At 43.8% G+C, this 20,827-nt stretch overlaps 1 protein-coding gene across 7 annotated transcripts in view; it reads left to right on the forward strand.

Annotated features, from left to right (window-relative positions):
* The window catches only part of THADA (THADA armadillo repeat containing), a 324,280-nt gene that overhangs the window by 215,062 nt on the left and 88,391 nt on the right, over nt 1–20,827 (forward strand). For 6 of the 7 annotated variants that reach the window (XM_034764451.1, XM_034764450.1, XM_034764454.1 and 3 more), the window contains one exon: nt 2,451–2,566. The exons of the other annotated variant lie outside the window; for it this stretch is intronic. In XM_034764451.1, the coding sequence (XP_034620342.1) occupies nt 2,451–2,566 (116 nt within the window). The remainder of the gene's footprint in view (nt 1–2,450; nt 2,567–20,827) is intronic. 7 annotated transcript variants of the gene reach the window in all.

Here is a 20,827-nt window from a genome sequence, read left to right on the forward strand (position 1 = left end):
TAAAAAAGAGAACAAAAGGTCCAGACCCCAAAAGAAAGAAAAAAAAAAAACCCCCCCCCCCCCCCCCCCCCCCCAAAAAAAAAAAACTCATGTTTATACTTCTTTTATGATTTTATATTGTTTAGTCAGTTAACTAGGGACCCACTTGCTATCTTTTTCAAAAAACAAAACAGAGAATTTTGTTTTGGTTTGTGTGGCTTTTTGTTCCTAAATTCTCTTCGTTATAAATCATTCCACATTTGTTGGGTCTCTAGTTGTTGCTGAGGAAATTGCAACTCCTGATTTCAGAATGATCTAGCCAGAGATTTTATATAATGACAATGCGGCATAGGTGGCACAGTTGAAAGAAGACAGCTTTACTTTCACAAGCAAGGCTGAAACTTACCAAAAGTTACAAAAACATGTTTGTTTGTTTTTCCCTGATTAAGCTGAGCAAATGTGCACTGAGTTTATACACTCGTCATCAAGTTGTCATTTGAGCTATGTTGATTTTTTTTAAACGAAGGACATTTAGAAGATTTGATTGTTGGAAAATTAATTGTAAACTAAAGTTTACACAGTTTCTAACTTAGGCCTTGTCTATACTACCAGGGTAAGTCGACCTAAGTTACATAGCGGTGTCTACACCATGCTGCGTCGACGGGAGACACTCTCCCATCGACTTACCTTACTCCTCTCCTTCCGGTGGAGTACCAGAGTCGACCAGAGAGTGCTCTGAGGTTGATACCGGTAAATGTAGACGTGGCTTTAGTGTGTGTTCCAAAACTGTATAACTTTACAGTGGCTTTTAATCAATAAATATTAAGTTAGTGGTGACAGCATGGAAAGCTTTTGTAGTTTGTTGGTATGTAACTCCCTAGAAGTGGTATTGGGGAAGTCTGATGGCATTGCAGGTCTGCTTTTCTGTAGGTAGGAGGGACCTGCAGTAAATATAGGGAAGTAGGGCAGCGTTTTTTTTCCACTTCAGCAGCTGTAGTCAGGGTCCAAGTTTTGAGGGCTTCAGGAAGGATAGTTTGGGACTATCTCAGGTGTCTGTGAGACTGTCACCAACTTTTCCCTCCTGTGATAATATCACTACAACAGCTGACATTCTAAGAAAAGAAATACAGTAGAAAGTATCAGGGGGGAAGGGATAGCTCAGTGGTTTGAGCACTGGCCTGCTAAACCCAGGGTTGTGAGTTCAATCCTTGAGGGGGCCATTCAGGGATCTGGGGCAAATATCTGTCTGGGGATTGGTCCTGCTCTGAGCAAGGAGTTGGACTAGATGACCTCCTGAGCCCTTCCAACCCTGATATTCTATGATTTTACTCTTATACACAAGTCTATTAATAGGCAGAACAATGTTGCAACATTGGGCCCAGAACTTGCAATGAGATATGCACAGGCATTTTGGCTCTAGGGCAGGAATAAGCAACGTATGGCATGCGTGCCGAAAGCGGCATGCAAGCTGATTTTCAGTGGCACTCACACTGCCCGGGTCCTGGCCACCGGTCTTGGGGGCTCTGCATTTTAATTTAATTTTAAATGAAGTTTCTTAAACATTTTAAAAACCTTATTTACTTTACATACAACAATAGTTTAATTATATATTATAGACTTATAGAAAGAGATCTTCTAAAAACGTTAAAATGTATTACTGGCATGCGAAATCTTAAATTAGAGTGAATAAATGAAGACTCGGCACACCATTTCTGAAAGGTTGCCGACTCCTGCTCTAGGGATTCCTCTGTGCACATCTCATTGCAGGACTGGGGCCTATCTCTTTTTTTATAATCCAAGTAAAACAAACATGCAGTTGATAGTATAATAACCAGTTAATTAGAATAATTACTCCAAAAAATGAAACCAATTTCTTACACAGTTTTTATGTATGACCTGTATATTCAAATAAAAGCTAGAATGTTTAACCCAGATGTCACTAGTACACATTCTATTTCATTCATTTTAAGGGGTTAAAACAATTTAAATAGTGATTGTACTTGTTCTGATTAAGTTGATGAAAAGATAGAAGTCTCACTAAGAGGGACTAGTTCTAAGTAATTTTCATTTGTAGAATAAGCATGCATGGTTTGCTGCCACCTCTAGATTGATAAGCTCATTTTGAGTGGATGCAAAACTGCTGGTGTCAAGAAATATGTTTAAATTGTTTTGCTCTTGAAATCAGTTACTAGGTTGTTAACTTTATAACTAATGAAATATAGTAATTATTGTGGGATAATTATCTTTTTATTTTGTATTGTGAAAAGTACACATAATAGAAAAGTAGATTGAGGATGTAACTTGCCATTAACCAAAACTAACACACTTTTCTGCATGAATAGTAGAGGGTCATCTTGCTAGTGGCGGTTTTCTTCTACGGGGTTATTTTGAAGAAGGGTGAAAGCTAGGAGCTGAGGAGTCAAAAAAATATTTTTACAACAGTCTGCAACTTTTTTTCTTTTTGGATTTAGGTTTTTCACTTGCTGGGGTCCTACTTGGAATCTAAACACCAGGTTAATTCAGACCTTCAGCAGGGGCTAGTTGACATCATCACTTGCATAAAAGCCAAAGTGTGGTTGGCCAAGAGGTATGTTCAAAGACCATATATGCAAGAAGTTATCAAAGACTGGAGGGGACTGTTTTTGTGTGTTTGTTTTTGAAAGGCTATTGTCATAAGTGCTGCAGAAATATTCAGAAATTTGAGTCATATTCATAAAAAGTATTTATTCTTTTGGCCTTCCCGCCTCCCCCCCCCCCCCCAAAATAAAGGAAAAATAGTGTTAATGTGCTTTTCTCACACACATCACTGTTTTTTTGCTTTATCAAGCTTCTTTCCTACATATGAAATAGTTGACTATCATTTATATACCACAAAAGATTCAGAAATCCAAATGTAAACAGTCATCTCAAATACTGGGTGAACAATCCTTGCATTTAGATTATACCAGGAGAAAAAGAACAAGAACATTTTTAAGAAAGGATGAACATGGCTGTTATGATAAAGTCACAGTAATATATACAATATGGTCAGTAACATGGCCATACTTTTCTTATTTTCTCTGGTCATTCTCACCAAAGAATATAGAAAATGTGTCACAGCATGCAAATGCTGAATTTTTTGCAGGCTGTGTCCACCCAAACATCAACAACGCAGGATAATTCTGGACTTCTTTCTTCAGGTTGCCTCAGAAAAATGTTGAGGTGGCCAACGTGCCACCATAAAGCAAAAAATAAAATCGCATGTTATTACAACATTTCTCTGAGCACATGTGAAGTATTAATAAATTGTACACACATCCTGTTGACCAAAGTCAGTAGAAAGATACCTGCATAAAATAAACTAAGAGCATACCCACCCTGACAGAAGAGATGGGCCTTGCATATGTCTTAATTATACATACATAGTATTTTTAATAAGTTTACATGCTCCCATTGACTCTTGGAAATGGGCCCATTTTGTAAATGAATAACATTAATAAATATACTAGTTCCTGACTTTCCGGAGAAAATATATTTGTAGGTTTTCAGATAGAGAAATTCTCTGCAGCATTGAGACTAAGAAATCCAGCTGCCTAATATGGATGTATGGCCAAATTGCAGTATTTCCTCTATTTCACTTGTACATAAAAAGCCACTCTCACAAAAAACGACCATATGCATTAATGCAAGCCTGCATCAATAGGCCATTTTTCTTTGCGTATCTGCTCTAGACTCCTTTCTTGATTCATACATTCTAAATTACAGTGTTAAACATAACCTGGGTATAAAAGATTTTTCTTTTAAATTAATAGAGCTCTTATTATATAGACTTGACAGAAGGAATAAGAGTGGGATAACTTTATTCGTTTAAAAAAATACATATAATGGTTTTCTATATATTTTGACTATAGAGTTCTGTAAAACTATGTTAAGTCATACAGTATTGGTTTAAAACTTTTCAAAATAAGTTTTTATCCATAATTTATTTGCTCATTCTCACTTGATCTGTGTTATTTTTTTTACTTAAAGGACACCATGAACAGGGTGAAATTTGTTTTTACCTAACTGAAGTCATGAAAATATCTGTGAAACATTTGATAACACGATTTACTTGTACATGTATTCAACCTAAAAAGAAAAGGGAATGATTTCACTAAAATGGAGATTTTTCTTCTTCAAGTGGTTGTCTCCGTGGGTATTCCACTGGAGGTGAGCATGTGCTCTGAGTACTTGAGACTGAAAGATTTTACACTAGCAGTGCCTGTTGGTCCGAGCCTGTGCCCCCTTGTGCTCAGAACTGAGGGGGTAAGAAGAGGCCCAGAATGACTACCTCTCCAGTTCCGCTCTACTGCTTGTGGTCTGAGATGGAATCCTTGGTGTCAGCAGCTTTGCTAACGGACCTGCTTCCAATCAGGTTTTTCTGTAAATAGTTTTACCTTTTAGCTAGTTAGTTAGTTTTGGTGCTTAGATAGTGCTCTGGGAACCAGGGTGTTTCTCCCTTCATTACCTCTCCACCATTTGGAGTTCCTAGTATGGCTAGAACTAGATCCCCAGCTGCAAGTCCGATGGGACTGCCCCTGTGTCTTCCCAGTGAGTGACACTTCCCTCCCCCCCTCTCCCGCCGACTCGTGTTTGTTACCTTGGAATAGGGTTACTAACAGTCCTGTACTAGAAGGGATGTCCCTTATTTAAATAGAAAATTGCTTACTAAATCAGTACGGGACACCTTTTATCCCATATTGAAACAGCAGGGGACCAGTACCCATAGCTGCATCTTTCCATTCCCTCCCCCAACCCTGGCCCTTCAGTGTTGTGCAGGAAAAACAGTGTCAGGAGGGGAGTGGATTATGCACCCATGAGAACTGGCCCTCTGCTGCACAGGGCCCCCTGCTAACTCCAGCCCTTGAGCACAGCCCCATCTACTTTCTCTGCACAGGCTCTTTCTGGCAGAGGAAGTGAACGGGGCTGTGTGCTCTGGAACTGCACGGAAGGGCCAGGGTTAGAAAGGGGCTCTGTCTGGCAGGGGATTCAGCACTCCCAGGTTGTAGTCTCCCTTCTCTTAGAGTCTCTGCCAACATCCCCAGCAGGGTGGACAGCACAGCAGCAGGCAGAAACCAGCAACTGCAGATTCCACCTTGGCTCCTGGTGTCCGTGCAGAACCTGAACAGGAGCTGCAGCAGCTGCTGGCCCAACACCTGAGGCTCTGGATTCTCTGCAGCATCCAGCGCTGATGAGAGAGAAATCCTAGAAAACATGGGGTGAGGGGAAAGGGTCTTGTCCTCAGAGGTTCAAGTCAAGATTGGGGACATCTGAGGTCTGTCCCGTGTTTTTAAATACAATGTTGGCAACCCTACCTTGGGGAATCCCACTAGTTGCTGTTATTTTCCATATTGAATCCAGAAATCCTGTGAATTCTGGGTCCGAAGACACCTGATGGAATAGTTGATGAGGCCTCAGTCAGACCCTGGCTTGTCTGATGTTGTACACTGGCTGAAGGTGCCTCTCCTAGCCAGATACTGCCTAGCTCCGGACCATTAGAGACCAGGCCTAAGAATTCTAGCAGGCATCAGAAAGAGAGTAAGAACAAATGCCCTCATAAAAAGTGGAAGAAATCTCCTCCCAAGACCTCTGGCGGAGGATTGCCTCCCTTACACTAATGAGACTTTGTACAGGTGTGTCAGGAGGTTGTGGGGAGCAATGATCCGAATTGCTGGTATTGAGGTCTAAGAGCACTCCAAAGGTACCAGCCATGAGAGAGAAGGAAGCAATCTCCTGGTGCGCTGGCAGTACTACACCAGAGTGGGAAGAAGGACTCAGTAATATCAACATGCACTGCTGGACCTAAGTCAGTATAGTTGGCTCCATGAAAAGTCAGACCCTGCTCCTGCTCCCCAAGTCTTAGACCTGAGTGTACTATTCTTAGGCCCTGGCTCTGTATTCCTAAAGATTTGTATTCCTCTGGTGAGCTAGAACAGTGGTTCTCAACTAGGGGTACGCAGAGGTCTTCCATACAGCTTCCTTACATGAACTAGATATTTGCCTAGTTTAACAAGAGGCTACAAAAAAAGCACTAGTGAAGTTAGTACAGACTAAAATTTAATACAGACAAAATGAGAAAGTAAGCAATTTGTCAGTGACGCTTTTGTATTTTTGTAAGCAAGTAGTTTTTAAGTGAGGTGAAACTTGTGGTATGCAAGACAAATCAGACTCCTAAAGGGGTACAGTAGTCTGGACAGGTGGAGGCCCCTTGGGTTAGAGATTGAGGCCTGGTCTACACTATGACTTTAATTCGGATTTAGCAGTGTTAAATCAAATTAACCCTGCACCCGTCCACACAACGAAGCCATTTATTTCGAAATAAAGGGCTCTTAAAATCGATTTCTGTACTCCACTCCGATGAACAGAATAGCGCCAAAATCGATATTGTCATTTCGAATTAGGGTTAGTGTGGCCGCAATTCGATGGTATTGGCCTCCGGGAGCTATCCCACAGTGCACCATTGTGGCCGCTCTGGACAGCAATCTGAACTCGGATGCACTGGCCAGGTAGACAGGAAAAGCCCCGCGAACGTTTGAATTTTATTTCCTGTTTGCCCAGCGTGGAGAGCACAGGTGACCACAGAGAGTTCATCAGCACAGGTAACCATGCAGGCCGATAATCGAAAAAGAGCACCAGCATGGACCGTACGGGAGGTACTGGATCTGATCGCTGTATGGGGAGAGGATTCAGTGCTAGCAGAACTTCGTTCGAAAAGACAAAATGCCAAAACTTTTGAAAAAATCTCCAAGGGCATGATGGAGAGATGCCACAATAGGGACTCAGAGCAGTGCCGCGTGAAAGTCAAGGAGCTCAGACAAGCCTATCAAAAAACAAAGGAGGCAAATGGTCACTCCGGGTCAGAGCTGCGGACATGCCGCTTCTACACGAACTGCATGCAGTTCTAGGGGGAGCCGCCACCACTACCCCACCCCTGACCGTGGATTCCGAGGCGGCGGTAATCTCATCAGCCACACCTGAAGATTCTGCGCACAGGGAAGAGGAGGAGGAGGAGGAGGAGGAGGAGGGGGAGAATGAGCTTGCGGAGAGCACACAGCACTCCATTCTCCCCAACTGCCAGGATCTTTTTCTCAGCCTGACTGAAGTACCCTCCCAAGCCTCTCAAGCCAGTATCCAAGACCATGACCCAATGGAAGGGACCTCAGGTGAGTTTATCTTTTAAAATATAAAACTTGTTTTAAAAGCAAGCGTTTTTTAATGATTACTTTGCCCTGAGGACTTGGGATGCATTCGCGGCCAGTACAGGTACTGGAAAAGTCTGTTAACGTGTCTGGGGATGGAGCGGAAATCCTCCAGGGACATCTCCATGAAGCTCTCCTGGAGGTACTCCAAAAGCCTTGCCACAAGGTTTCTGGGCAGTGCAGCCTTATTCCGTCCTCCATGGTTGGACACTTGACCACGCCATGCTAGTAGCAAGTAATCTGGTATCATTGCATGACAGAGCCTGTCAGCGTATGGTCCCAGTGTTTGCTGGCATTCAAGCAACATCCGTTCTTTATCTCGCTGTGTAATCCTAAGGAGAGTGATATCCTTACCCTTACAATCTCACTCACAGGGCCTATTGGGGTTCTTGGGATCCTTACATCTAACTTCTCAACTTCAAAGGATCTGAGCAGGAATTCAGACTGAGGTCACCTTGTACAGAGTAGCCTCAACCCCCTGGGGAGTGTTCTGAGGAGGAAGATCAACCTGAACAGATGGGTCCACTCAGTCATCCTGTGGCACGCTCATCCTTCTCTCCGAACAATGTGGTAGCACCGGCTTCACCATTGTCATCCAACGACTACAGACAATTTTAGGACACCCTGGGGAGAATTGCAGAGTCACTGCAGATTCCCCTGGAGGAAGTCCAGGACTCCTCTCAAAAATTTCTGGACATCTTCCTGACTGCAGGCCCTAGCAAGGGTCAGGCTATACTGGAACTTCACCCCTTTGGGTTTCACCAAAGTTCAGGCTACTGTGGAGGACCTCCCCATCAAGGTCAACAATCTGTGTAGTGAAAAACTGATGAATCTGTGTGCATCCTGTGACAAAACCAGGCTGGATGGCTGCAAGAGGGTACTAGAAGGCAGATCTATTAGCCCCAGAATATTAAAGGCCCTCTTTCCTACTAGCTGAGAAGGGGTTACCTCAGGTCAATGAGGGACACCTGATTCCAATTAAGGGCTGCCTTAGGACTTCAAGTAAACAGAAAAGTCCACTTTAGTTCCAGTGCCAATTATAGACTTTATCAGAGCAACTCTGGACTAAATTTCAGTGAAAACATACTTACCTGTGGACAGATTCCAAATAAGGAGGGATTTCATCTCCTGGCTCTGGCAATAGTTAGATCCCACCAGGATGTCCTAGGCCCCATGGCTACCTTCACCTACCTGACTCTTTAGCAAGGCTCCACATTGTCCACCTTCAGGCATTGTTATGGACAGTCTACACTCCAAGCAGGGAACCTGGACAATAAAGTTTGTTCCCCTCAGTGACCTGACATCATTCACCTACTGGGAAAGCAAAGAAGCTGTGTGCATAGGCGTTCCCTTCATTCTTACACTCCCACCTGCAAAGATGGTGACTTTGGTTGGCCCCCTACTGGAGTGAGGAGCACATCTGGATGATCATATGGCTCAAGGTTTGTGGTCCCAACAAGAATCCAAGCTGCACATCATCTCAAACTGCAAGCAGTAGACGAAGCCTGCAAAAGATTCCTTCCTTTCAACTGGGCCCTGCACATTCAGGTCATGTCAGGCAATATGATCATAGTTTACTACTAAACAGGGAGGAGTGAGGTCCACCGCTTTCACACGGGGGAGTCAAACTCTGGAAGTGGTATATTTGATACCAGATAACCCTGTCAGCAGTGCACCTCCTGGAAATACTGAACACTTTGGCAGACAGACTCAGCGGGCACTTTCACAGGGAACACTAATGGGAACTGAGTTGACTCAGTCGTATAGAACATCTTCTGGGAGTGGGGATTCCCATTGTGGGTCCTCTTCATCTTCCAAATGAACATGAAATGCCCAGCCTACTGTTCCTAAATAGTTTAGAGTCACAATTTCTGAAGGGGACACATCCCTAGTTCAGTGGTGAGAGCCATTAAGATATGCCTTCCCACCCATATCTCTCTTACCTTCAGCCCTGAGGAAAATCAAGTAGAACAACCCATCAGTAATCCTAGTGGCACCCTGATGGCTGAAACCGTTTTGGTTGGTGACATGTCAATGCATCTAAATCCAGCTGTTTCTGAATCTACTGACTCAGGAAAAAGGCAAGACCAACCATCCCAATTCAGCATCCCTCCATCTAACAGCCTGGTATTTGAGTGGATGATGAGTTTAGAAAGGTCATGTTCAGGGAAGGTAAAAACCGTCCTCAATAACAGTAGGAAAATCTCTGTGAGAAAACATTATGCAGCTAAGTAGAAGAGATTGTATGTCTGGTGCTAGCATCATCAGATACCTCCAGAAGACTGAGTTCCCTACCAACTTGGACTACGGCCTTTCCCTAGAGAAGTTGGGCCTATCTCTGAGCTCTCTGCATGTGGATTTAGCAGCGATCAACACCTTCCATTCTCTGGTGGAGAACTGTTGTCTTCACTGACTCTATGACTTTAAGGGTTCTGAAACCTTTATCAGAAGCTTTTGTCTGGTACTGAAACTGATGCGAACATCTTGGCCTCCTCCTACCTTCTTCATCTGTCTATAAAAGTGGTCTTCCTCACTGTGATCATCTCTGGGAGAAGTTGGTGTGCTCGGAACTCTTACAATGGACCCTCCCTACACAATCTTCCATAAGGATATGGTTTCTTTGGGTGTGTCTACACTGCAGCATAAATCTGGGCTCAGATTCAGGGTTGAGCCCCAACCCTGCTTCCATCTACACACACATCTGTCAGGCTTGGACTCAAGGTCCTAGGGCCTTGTGAGAGTGGAGGGTTTGAGTCCAAGTCAAGCTGAGGCCCAGGGCTCAAGCTCTATCACTTTGCTGTGTAAATGCAGCCCCTCCTCAACCCTCCGACATCTGCAAGAATTATCCCACAATCCCATGGGCCAAGTTCCTTTGTCCTCTCTCTCCCAAGAATCACCAATCAACTCGAGGGAAACAGAAGCAACATTTCCCTTGTAGTGCAGCAGCTCTGCAAGTCAGCATTTAACTCTTCTACTTCGTTCTGACGACTGAGCTGTGAACACACCTTGGGAGAATCTTCTGCACTGGCAATGGACATTAACCAAAATAAGTCTTTTGCAAAGTGCCGTGTTTCATGGTCACGGGAGCACTGCCAGACTTTGGTTAATCTCTAGTATGAGACCAGGACAGCAAATTTTAGTTTTGGATTTTAGCAAAAATATTAGGACCACGCATACTAGCAAATAGTAACGAATTCTCCAGTGCTGGAAAATTACCAGACTGGTGACTAGTGCAGGGAGTGGATTAAGTGGTTCAAAACTGAGTATTGGGAAACCAGGGGCCAGTACCAATTGACACTGCTAGTATAAAACCTTCTAGTCGCAGGTGCACCAACAGTGGAATACCAATAGGGTCCAGACATCTCAAGTAACTTGTTACTGTAACCCCCTTTCCCTCTCAGGGCATTTCTTGAGGCTTAGTTGTCTGCCCTAGCATTACCAGACTGCGCAGCTCCCATCAGCTATTCATTAGTCCCCAGGAAGTATCCTGCACCAAGGTCATTGTTACTATTGCAAGATGAAAGTGGAAAAACAAATAGGCATATGGATTCTTGTTAATGGCTGACTCGGTTTCAATTGGCATATACAGGGTAGTTCCAGAGAATAAATACGCCATACAGAATTGGCCAGATGGGGAAAATAAGTGTCATTCCATTGCAGTAAATGAGTGAGGATCTGGCTCTTTTTCTCTCTATTAATCTATCTAATCTGTCTTCTTTATATGGTCCCTGTCACCATAGTACTCTAGCACCTCCTAAGTATATAAAAATAACAGTAACAGTCTCTTTGCAAATGTTTCCAGTAATATCATATGATTAGAGCTGGGCAAAATTTTTTGCTTTTTTGCCAGTAATGCAGTTTTGGTCAACTCAAAACTATTAGTAAATTTGACAGGTTTGCGGCTCTGGGCACTATTGCTTTGGCTAGTTCCTTAAGTACTCTAAGGTGAATTTCATCAGGTTCTGCTGACTTAAATACATGTAATTTATCTAAATATTGTTTACGCTGTTCTTTCCCTATTTTGCCCTGAGATCTTTCCCCCTTTTTATTAATATTAATTATGGTCACAATTAACCTTTTAGTGAAGAGTTAAGGAAAAAAATTGGAACAAAACTCATCTCAAAATATCGAAATCCTCCGTGAAACAGAATTACTTTTCTATGCACAACTCTAGTCCCATATGTATGTCCTAGAAAGGGAGAGAAGCAGACTACAGCAAAGAATTACCTGTTTATTTTCTTTTAATTCTAAGAATAAAAAAATCTGTAATATCTCAGATACCACAGTGTGGTGACGCTTGGCAAACATGATCTTTAGTGGCAACTGGTACTTATTTGCAATGGGTAGAAAAGCTAAAAATCATGGGGAAATAAATTTTAAAATTCTTTAGTCTTGTATTATCACCACTAGTTTCAATTCTGCTTTGATTAAAATTAATTTGTCATTTCTGTACTCATTCTGCATGGTTCCTAGCAACTCGAGTTAAGATATACACTTCCACTGTGCTCTGGAGCAATTCTTCTTGAGAGCCTCATACACTTATGATTCTAGATGACAAGAGTGGGTCTCAAAATTATGAAACCAAAGTGTGCTGTTACCTAGCAACAGCACTTAGATGCATGAGCTAATTCCTGTTCCAGATATACTTAGCTGTCAGAAGGACTGTCCTTTTTTTCTTTTTGGGGCTGCTGACAGCAGTATTATTTTCTAAACACTTAATTTATTAGCATAAAAGAGACTGAGGCATTATTGCATAAATACTGTAGCACTGTAATTTTATTTTTTCAGGCAAAGGCATGTCTTTAGGGAACAAAATAAGACTTTCCCCCCTCATTTCCCCTAGTAAGCTGATTTTTTTCCAGTGTGTCTCAGAAAACTTTTGGGTTTTTAGCTGAAATGTTCAGCCTATCATTAAAACAAACCTAGTGGGAGTTTTTTCTTTGTGGTCTTTGCTGCTAAGGCATCAAGGGAGGAAAAGCACTGATATTTCACCTCATTTAAGCTGTGGCTTCTAGTCTTTCCCTCGATTTGCTTTTTTTAAAAAAATGATACTTTTCAAACAGCTAAATATTAATCACTACCCTTTTTGGACAAATATGAAAAGTAGGGGGTTTTATTTTTCAGGTTGAGTGAATTTGATGCTTATTTTCTATCCTTCCTATTTTTAAAATTTTTATTAAGGTGATCTTTTTTAAAGTTTTCCTCCATTTTGTTCTTGTAGTTTACACTTTGTTCGTTGCAGCATTTTTTTCTTTTTCTAAAAAATATGTTATGCCTTTCCCTCAAATGCTACAAACAGCAAAATAACATTCTTTTACTTTAACATTTGTTAAAATTATAGATATATTTGTTATATATATAGTGTTGGAAACACAGAATATTTGAAAAGAACAGAAATGTGAAAATCTTCTTGTTGAAGAGCTAAGGTTATGGAAAAATATTCTGGTGAAAAGCAGTCAGAAATAATCAATATTTCAAGCTGAACCTTTGAAAGAGTTACTAAAGATCAAAGCTCTTTCATATGGGAGAGACCAGTAAAAACAGTTTTTACTTAACAGTGTGCCAAGGGGTTAAAAGACCAACAGTAGGTGCCTTCTACTTTGTAAATATAGAAAGTTATAAGTACAACCTGGAGCTGGTAATTTGTAAAATAGAAGCCATGGAAATATCTGTCTTGTTTCACTTGTGGCCTTTGGCAAGGCAGAATATTGCTGTTGGAAGATTTGTGAAATGTTCACTTCCCAAATTTGCTATGGGATGCAGTGTCTCCAAGTGTCTTTAGTTAGTTTTCTTAGTTCTTCTTAAGGGAGGAGAATGAAGTGTCTTTTAATTCTTGTAAACATCTACGGTATATGTTCAATTTTCCTTACACATCAGTACGTCACATCACACCACAAAGTAGTGTATCAGTTCCTAGCTAAAATCTTCTTCCTTGGCCATTTTCTGACCAAGTGATCCCCCTCTTCAAAATCCTCTGTTGCCCCTCTCTCCTACACTCCATCAAGATCATGCTCCTTATCATTTTTATAAGTCCTGTATGATTTTGACCTCTCCCCACTTATTTGCCTTTGTCTCACTTCATTTTGCTGCTTCTGCAATAAAAGCTCTTCCCTTTTATGTCTGAGACACCTAGCGCATATTAAAATATACATGTATAGCTTTCTCATCCAGGATATGTTTCATCCAATAGTGCAAAATTCACAACACGCACAAAATCTGTACAATAACTATGTTCTTAGGCATAGCTCCTCTCTTGTACCCAGCATATATAAGAATATTATTTCGCATCTTATCAAATTATGTGCCAAATTAGTCTCTGATGTTAACTGTATAAAAGTAAATGGATTTTCACCTGGGATGAGTTTGACCTCATGAATTTTTTTAAGTCACCAAGGGGAACTGCATATGCGTCTCCTGAAGAGAATGAAAAACATACAACAGAATTGTGGCCCCGACAGAGAACAAAACACACCCACCCCACCATCTGGTCCAGTTCATCAAAGACAACTCAAAACACTACCTCTCTAATAAAAAAAAATTCTAACTAAAAAAAGAGAGAACTGAAAACTCAGTAAGCTCTCAGTGGCGTCACAATAAAAAGAGTTTTTGCAGCTTTTCCTGAAGCAGTAGTAGGTTCCATGATGTTTCCAGGAAAAGAAAGCAAAAACAAAAATGCATGATAGCAGCAGCAAAATACTGGTGATGACACACAAACTGCAACCAACACATTGAAGAATTTTCACATTGGGGAAACAACATTCTCTGTTGCAAGGTGAACAGTTTTCATGTATGGGGAAAATCAGGCAAAGGGACCTTGTTAGCAATTGCTCGAAGAAGGTTCCACCATGGCAATAAATAGCCACATCTGTACACCGTCACTTGATGTGTTGTATTTGTGTGCTGACATTCTTGAGTTTCCAGGCACCAAACAAAAATTCTTTGTTTGTGTTGCCTGCACGTTTCATCTAGGCAGTGACACTTGATATTTCCGAATGCATTGCTGTTAACATGTCAGTCTGTTGACCGTAGTGTTTGCTGAATAGATGAACATCTTGTTACATGGTTAACAGCATTAGTGTTTAAGTTTAAAAATTAATAATTAACACCTCATTATTAACACCTCATCATGAGCACCGGAGGAGGTTCACACCTCTTTTGCTGCTTTTGTTTCAGTCTTTCATGTCTCCACAAGACAGAAGTTACAATATGAAGGTTGTCTTTCTCAATCAGGAGGGCAAAAATTTCTTCCAAGTTTTGGTCCCTATGTGTATTCTATTGTGGGTATAAATGGGCTCCGTGTACCTGAGAGCAGAGAATATCAAAGTGGTAGCCATGTTAGTCTGGATCTGTAAAAGCAGCAGAGAGTCCTGTGGCACCTAATAGACTAACAGACGTTTTGGAGCATGAGCTTTCGTGGGTGAATACCCACTTCTTCTACCCACGAAAGCTCATGCTCCAAAACGTCTATTAGTCTATAAGGTGCCACAGGACTCTTTGCTGCTTTTACTGAGAGCAGAGAATTCTTTTAAGTTGTGCCCATTGGTCCACACCTAAGTTCCCCATAAGCTGCGTGGCCACGCAGCAAACTATCAAGGGCTGCGCAGGCGCCCCTCCCCCAGCTCAGCCCAGCCCTGTCCTGCCAGAGCTGACGCAGCCGGGGAGAGGAGCCCGTCGCCCAGCCCCTCCGGAGCTGCAGAGGAGAGGAGCCCCTCCCATGGCCTGGCCCAGCCCAGTTCCACTGGAGCTGCCAGGGAGAGGTGCCCCTCCCCTGGCCCGGACCAGCCCAGCCCAGCCCTGCAAGAGCTGCTGTGGCTGGGGAGAGGTACCTCTCACCCAGCCCTGAGCTGCTGCAGCGAGAGAGGGCTGGAGGGAGTCCTCCCTCTGCTGGAGGGAGTCCTTAGCCTGCACCTCAAACCCCTCATCCCTGGCCCCACCCCAGAGCCTTCACCCCTAGCTGGAGCCCTCACCCCCTATACCCAATCCTCTGCTCCAGCCCTGAGCCCCCTCCCACATCCTGAACCCCTCATCCCCAACCCCACCCCAGAGCCCTCATCCCCCCACACCTCTAGCCTAGCCCTGAGCCCCCTCTCGCACCCTACTCCTCTCATCCCTGGCCCCACCCCAGAGCCTGCATCCCTAGCCAGAGCCCTTACCCCCGCCTGCACTCCAACCCTTTGCCCCAGCTCTGAGCCCCCTCCCACACTCCAAACCCCTCGACCCCACCCTCACCACACATCACCTCCATATTGGTGCACATAACAAAATTCAGTCCTCACATGGACGTAAAAAATTAGAGGGACCACGGGTCCACACCTATGCTGTTGCTCTCCTTGTGCTCCAGGATGAAAGTATAAGGGGCAGTGTGGACTGATGCCCCTTCAGTTCCTTCTTACTGCTGCATGGCCTGAATCAGAATCTCCATTGTCCGAAACTGCCTCTTCAACGTAAATATTACAATGTTTTATATATAGTTAGTGTTGTTAGTAGTTTACAAGTTTAGCTAGCAGTTGGAGGATTCTCTGGGATGGGGATCAAACTAATTCCCCCATCACAGGACTTAGATAATGCCCAGGCTTCTGGGCTTCAAAAACTGTCTCTCTTGCCCTCATACCTTTGCGCTCAGCAATGACCATCAGTGCTGCCTCTATTGCCTCAGAGAAGCTCATTTCTCTGCTAAGTGCAGAATCTGTTGCTCCTTCCCCAGACAAATGTGGCAGCAGGTCTGGCTCCAGGGTTTTTGCTGCCCCAAGCGGCGCAAAAAAAAAAGAAGCCGTGATTGCGATCTGCGGCGGCAATTCAGCAGGAGGTCCTCCGCTCTGAGCGGGAGTAAGGGACCGTCCGCCGAATTGCCGCCGAATAGTTGGACCTGCTTCCCCTCTCCGGAGTGGCCGCCCTAAGCACCTGCTTGGCAAGCTGGTGCCTGGAGCTGGCCCTGTGTGGCAGGCACAAGAAGTGCATTTTGGAAGCACCTGATGGAAAGTGCCATGAGGCCTCAGTCAGATCCGAGCCAGGTAGCCACGGCACCCCACAGCGTACATTAGCCTGAGCCATCGAGAATTGCACCTCCTAAATTGCTGTCTTGATTCAGGAGTGGGAATGGCTAGAATGAAGAACCATTTATTTGTCTGGGTCTTCTCACAAGAGTAAGTATAAGGGGAAAAGCAGATCCCCTTCTAGATCACTAAGAGAAGGAGTCCCTCCCCAGCCCTGTCTAGGTTAGGCAAGTCTTTCCACTCAGGACACAAAGACTTATGTCCACTAAGCCTCGTGGTCATGATCAGAAGGCACATAGAAGCAAGGCTCCTTCAGTACCATTCCCACATTGTCATCAACACAGACCGTGGTACTAACTTAGACAAGTTTCAGAGTAGCAGCCGTGTTAGTCTGTATCCGCAAAAAGAACAGGAGTACTTGTGGCACCTTAGAGACTAACAAATTTATTAGAGCATAAGCTTTCGTGGACTACAGCCCACTTCTTCGGATGCATATAGAATGGAACATATATTGAGGAGATATATATACACACATACAGAGAGCATGAACAGGTGGGAGTTGTCTTACCAACTCTGAGAGGCCAATTAAGTAAGAGAAAAAAAACTTAGACAAAGCACCAGTAGACAAGGGACCACGAATCATCTGTACCCATGAAGACCATGCAGTTGGAGACTCCTTCACAAGTGGTACTATCACAGCCCCATAAGGAACTACCGATTACCAAGAGTCTCTTTACATTGAGGCAAGGCAACAATAAGCATCCTTCGAAGGCTCAAGTATCTTACACCACTCCAGAGTATCCTCTGGAAACTTCATCCTCCCGGATTTACAGTCTCCTCAGTTGCTGGGACTGATCCTCACCAGGGAGATTCCAATACCAGTAGACATCATGGATTTAGGGAGAAGCCCATCTTCCATCCCATCCACTAGCCACAGCTTCTTGGTACCAGCACGACCTATGGAACCAGACCCGACCTCCTCCTCATCAAGAGATGTACTGGTGGAACTGTCTTGCCCTCCACCAAGAGTTCAGCCCAGACAGAGGATCAAGAGCAGGGGTTCTCAAATTGGAGGTCGAGACCCCTCAGGGATTCGCGAGGTTATTAGATGGGGGGTTGTGCCTCCACCCTAAACCCTGCTTCGCCTCCAGCATTTATAATGGTGTTAAATATATTTAAAAGTGTTTTTAATTTATAAGGGGGGGGTCGCACTCAGAGGCTTGCTATGTGAAAGGGGTCAACAGTACAAAAATTTGAGAACCACTGATCAAGAGTCTCCTGATACAAGTCTTGTCTGCCCAAGTGAGGACCCCCTTTTGGGGACTGAGGGGTACCCAGTGCCTTGGATACTACCACAACCTATGTTTGACCCCTCATGCTGACCTAACTGGGGCAATGGGACTTGTACGCGCAGCGACAGGAGTCTGTGCTATCCAGTAGGAAGTCTTACCATGCCTCCCCTCCAAGAGGCCAACCAGACTCTCCTGAGCCTATGGAAGAGGAGGACAATGATCAGTATCTGTCAATACCACCGATACTGACAGGTATATCATCTTCCTTGACTGATGAGGTGGTTACTCCAGCCTCACCATCTCCTCTGGTTGACCACAGACAATTCAAAAAGCTGCTTCGGAAGAGTAGCAGAAGAATTTCAGATCCTCTTAGAGGAGGTCGAGGACTCACAACACAAGCTTCTGGACATCCTACAGCCTACTGGATCCAGCTGAGTAGCACACTCAGTGAATGAGGCCCTACTGGAATCAGTAAGACCTTTATGGCATATGTTGGCTACCTGTGCCTGAACCCCCAAGAGAGAAGAAAAGCAGTACTTCACGCGAGCTGAGGGAGTGGAGTTCTTTTTCTCCCACTCTGCCTGGATCTCCTTTGTAATAAAAGCAGCCACAGAAAGGTCCAGGCAACAGCACCAAAGGGTCACCCCGTAGATAGGCAAGCCAGGCGTTTGGGTCTTATGGGAAGAAAGGTGTTTAATTCCAGTGGCCTCCAATTTTCAATTTCTAGCTACCAGGCCTCCTGGCCAAGTTTTCTGAACTATTTTAAGTAAGTTCCTTGACTTTAAAGACAAGTTACACCAGGAAGATAGGGCTCAATTTCAAGCCCTTATTGATGAGGGCAGATTAGTGGCAACAACCTCATTACAAGCTTCTGTGGATGCTGCAGATACTGCATCGAGATCTATGGTGACTGCTATAGTGATGCATTGGAAATCTTGGCTACTCTCTTGGTGTTCACCAGGAAGGTGTGAAACACTCGACAAGACCTGCCTTTTGATGAAAGCAGTCTGTGTACTGAGAAGACTATAACAAGGTTCAAAAAAAGAACTAGATAAATTCATGGAGGATAGGTCCATCAATGGCTATTGGGCAGGAATGTGTCCCTAGCCTCTGTTTTGCCAGAAGCTCGGAATAGGCAACAGGGGATGGATCATTTGATGATTACCTGTTCTGTTCATTCCCTCTGGGGCACCTGGCATTGGTCACTGTCAGAAGACAGGTTATAGGGCTAGATGGACCTTTGGTCTGACCCAGTATGGCCGTTCTTGTCTTCTTGTGAAGACAGATGAATCTTTGCATTCATTAAAAGGCCCCAGGCAGACCTTTGTTCCCTCGGAATATATAGGTCATCCCCGAAGAGGAAATAATATAAGCTGCCTTACAAGCTGAGGCCTTTACCCAGATTCTCGCCCCAACCAAAAAATATTTTTGACAAGATGCTGGGGAGCTACAGACCAATGTTGATGCCATCTCCACCCGATTCTGAGATCTGCTTTGGTGGATGCTTTGTACAATTTTCCCACTTCAGGACAAAAACAACAATGGACAAGTGCATGCTGGATATTATCCATTCTGGCTATAGCACTGAATTTCTCTCCCCACTAGATCACCCTTCCCTGAAGCTTTTCAGGGATCATTCTCACGAGGAGATCCTCTTTCCGGAGGTAAAATCCCTCCTCTAGTGGGGAGCAACAGAGCAGGTGGTACTTCAGCATCAAGGAATGGGTTTTATTTCAAATACTTTCATGTGGATATTCCCCCTTTCCATGGAAGATTCCTCAGATTTGTGGACGGTTCTGACAACTATCAATACAGGGTACTCCCAGGGTGCAGCTGCTAGGCCGAATGGGTCTTCATAAAAGTGTTTTCCATAGTAGCAACACTATTCAGATGGGCAGTTCTTCCATCTTCCTGTATCTAGATGACTGTCTTCTTACAGGCAGGACTTGTCCAGAAGTCATTGCATTGACCTTGTCACTGCTCCATCTCCCAGCATCCCTGGGAATCTCTGTGAACATGCAAAAGTCTATCCTGACATAAACACAGACTGTAGATTTCATAGGAGCGACCTTAGACTCGAAGCAAGGGCTTATCTCCCTGTGGACAGATTTTGGGTTATGCACAACCCTCACACATCACTCTGTATTTGCCTTACTCTACTGGGTCATGTGGCTTCATGTACTTACTTAACACCATTCACCAGACTGCACCTCCTCTGCTTGCAGGCTTGGCTTTGAACAGTACATATACTGACCAAACACAGCATGAATACTGTAGTGAAAATCCCCATCAAGATAAGGGTTTCTCTGACTTAGTGGAAAGAGCCTTCACATGTATTCATGGGCAATCCTTTGTATCCCTCGCACCTGACAGCACAATAATCAGAAGCCTCTTTATTAGGATGGAGAATCTCACATTACCAGTCTCACAGGACACTTCGACACCCTGGGAAACCAGAATGAATGTAATTCTCTTGGCATTCAGAGCAGCAGGTCAAGAATCTTGCAGGGTATTTTTACTGTTAATCCAATCTCACCATGTTCTCATAACGTCAGACTATATGATGGCCATATTCTGCATAAATAGGGAGGAGCGAGATCCATTCCTCTTTGTAAAGAAGTGACCAGTCTGTGGAATTGGTATATCAAAAATCCAATGCCCTATCAGCAGTGTACCTCCCAGGAACCCAAAATTCACTAGTGGACAGACTCAGCAGATACTTTGCCACCAACCACAAGTGAGAATACACAGGTCAGTGGTGAACAGCATCATCGCTAAGTATGAAACCCCTGCCCAGGATCTGTTTCCTTCTCAGACAAATAGGAAATGCAGCATCTACTGTTTCAGGGAAGCTCAGGGCCAGTTCTCTGGAGGTGATGCTCTCCTGCTTCCTTAGAGAGACTGTTTGAATTATGCCTTTCTTCCTATCCTGATGCTTCCTCTAATATTGTGGAAGATGCTCTGTCCTGTTGAATGAGCTGTTCTCATCATACCCAAATGGCCCAGCTAGTTCTGGTTCCCAGATCTCCTGAATATGTCAGTCTGGCTGCTCATCAGAGTTCATCCTTATCCAGATTTCTTGACTTGAGAATGGCAGTCAGACCTCCCAGCCCAGAAGCTCTTCTCTTTAGGGCTTGGTATTTGGATTGGCATTGGGTCTAAAATATTTCAGTCACAAAACTGTGCCAACTATTCTTACTAATAGCAGAAAGGACTCAAAAATGTTACTTAGCCAAGCGGAAGCATTTCTGTATCTCGGCCCACCACCACCTTATTTTTTCTGAGACAGCAGGTATTCCTGATATTTTGGATTACCTCCTTACCCTCAAGATGACTGGACTTTTCC

This window comes from Trachemys scripta, chromosome 3, assembly GCF_013100865.1.
Source record: "Trachemys scripta elegans isolate TJP31775 chromosome 3, CAS_Tse_1.0, whole genome shotgun sequence".
Classification (NCBI taxonomy): Eukaryota; Metazoa; Chordata; order Testudines; family Emydidae; genus Trachemys; species Trachemys scripta.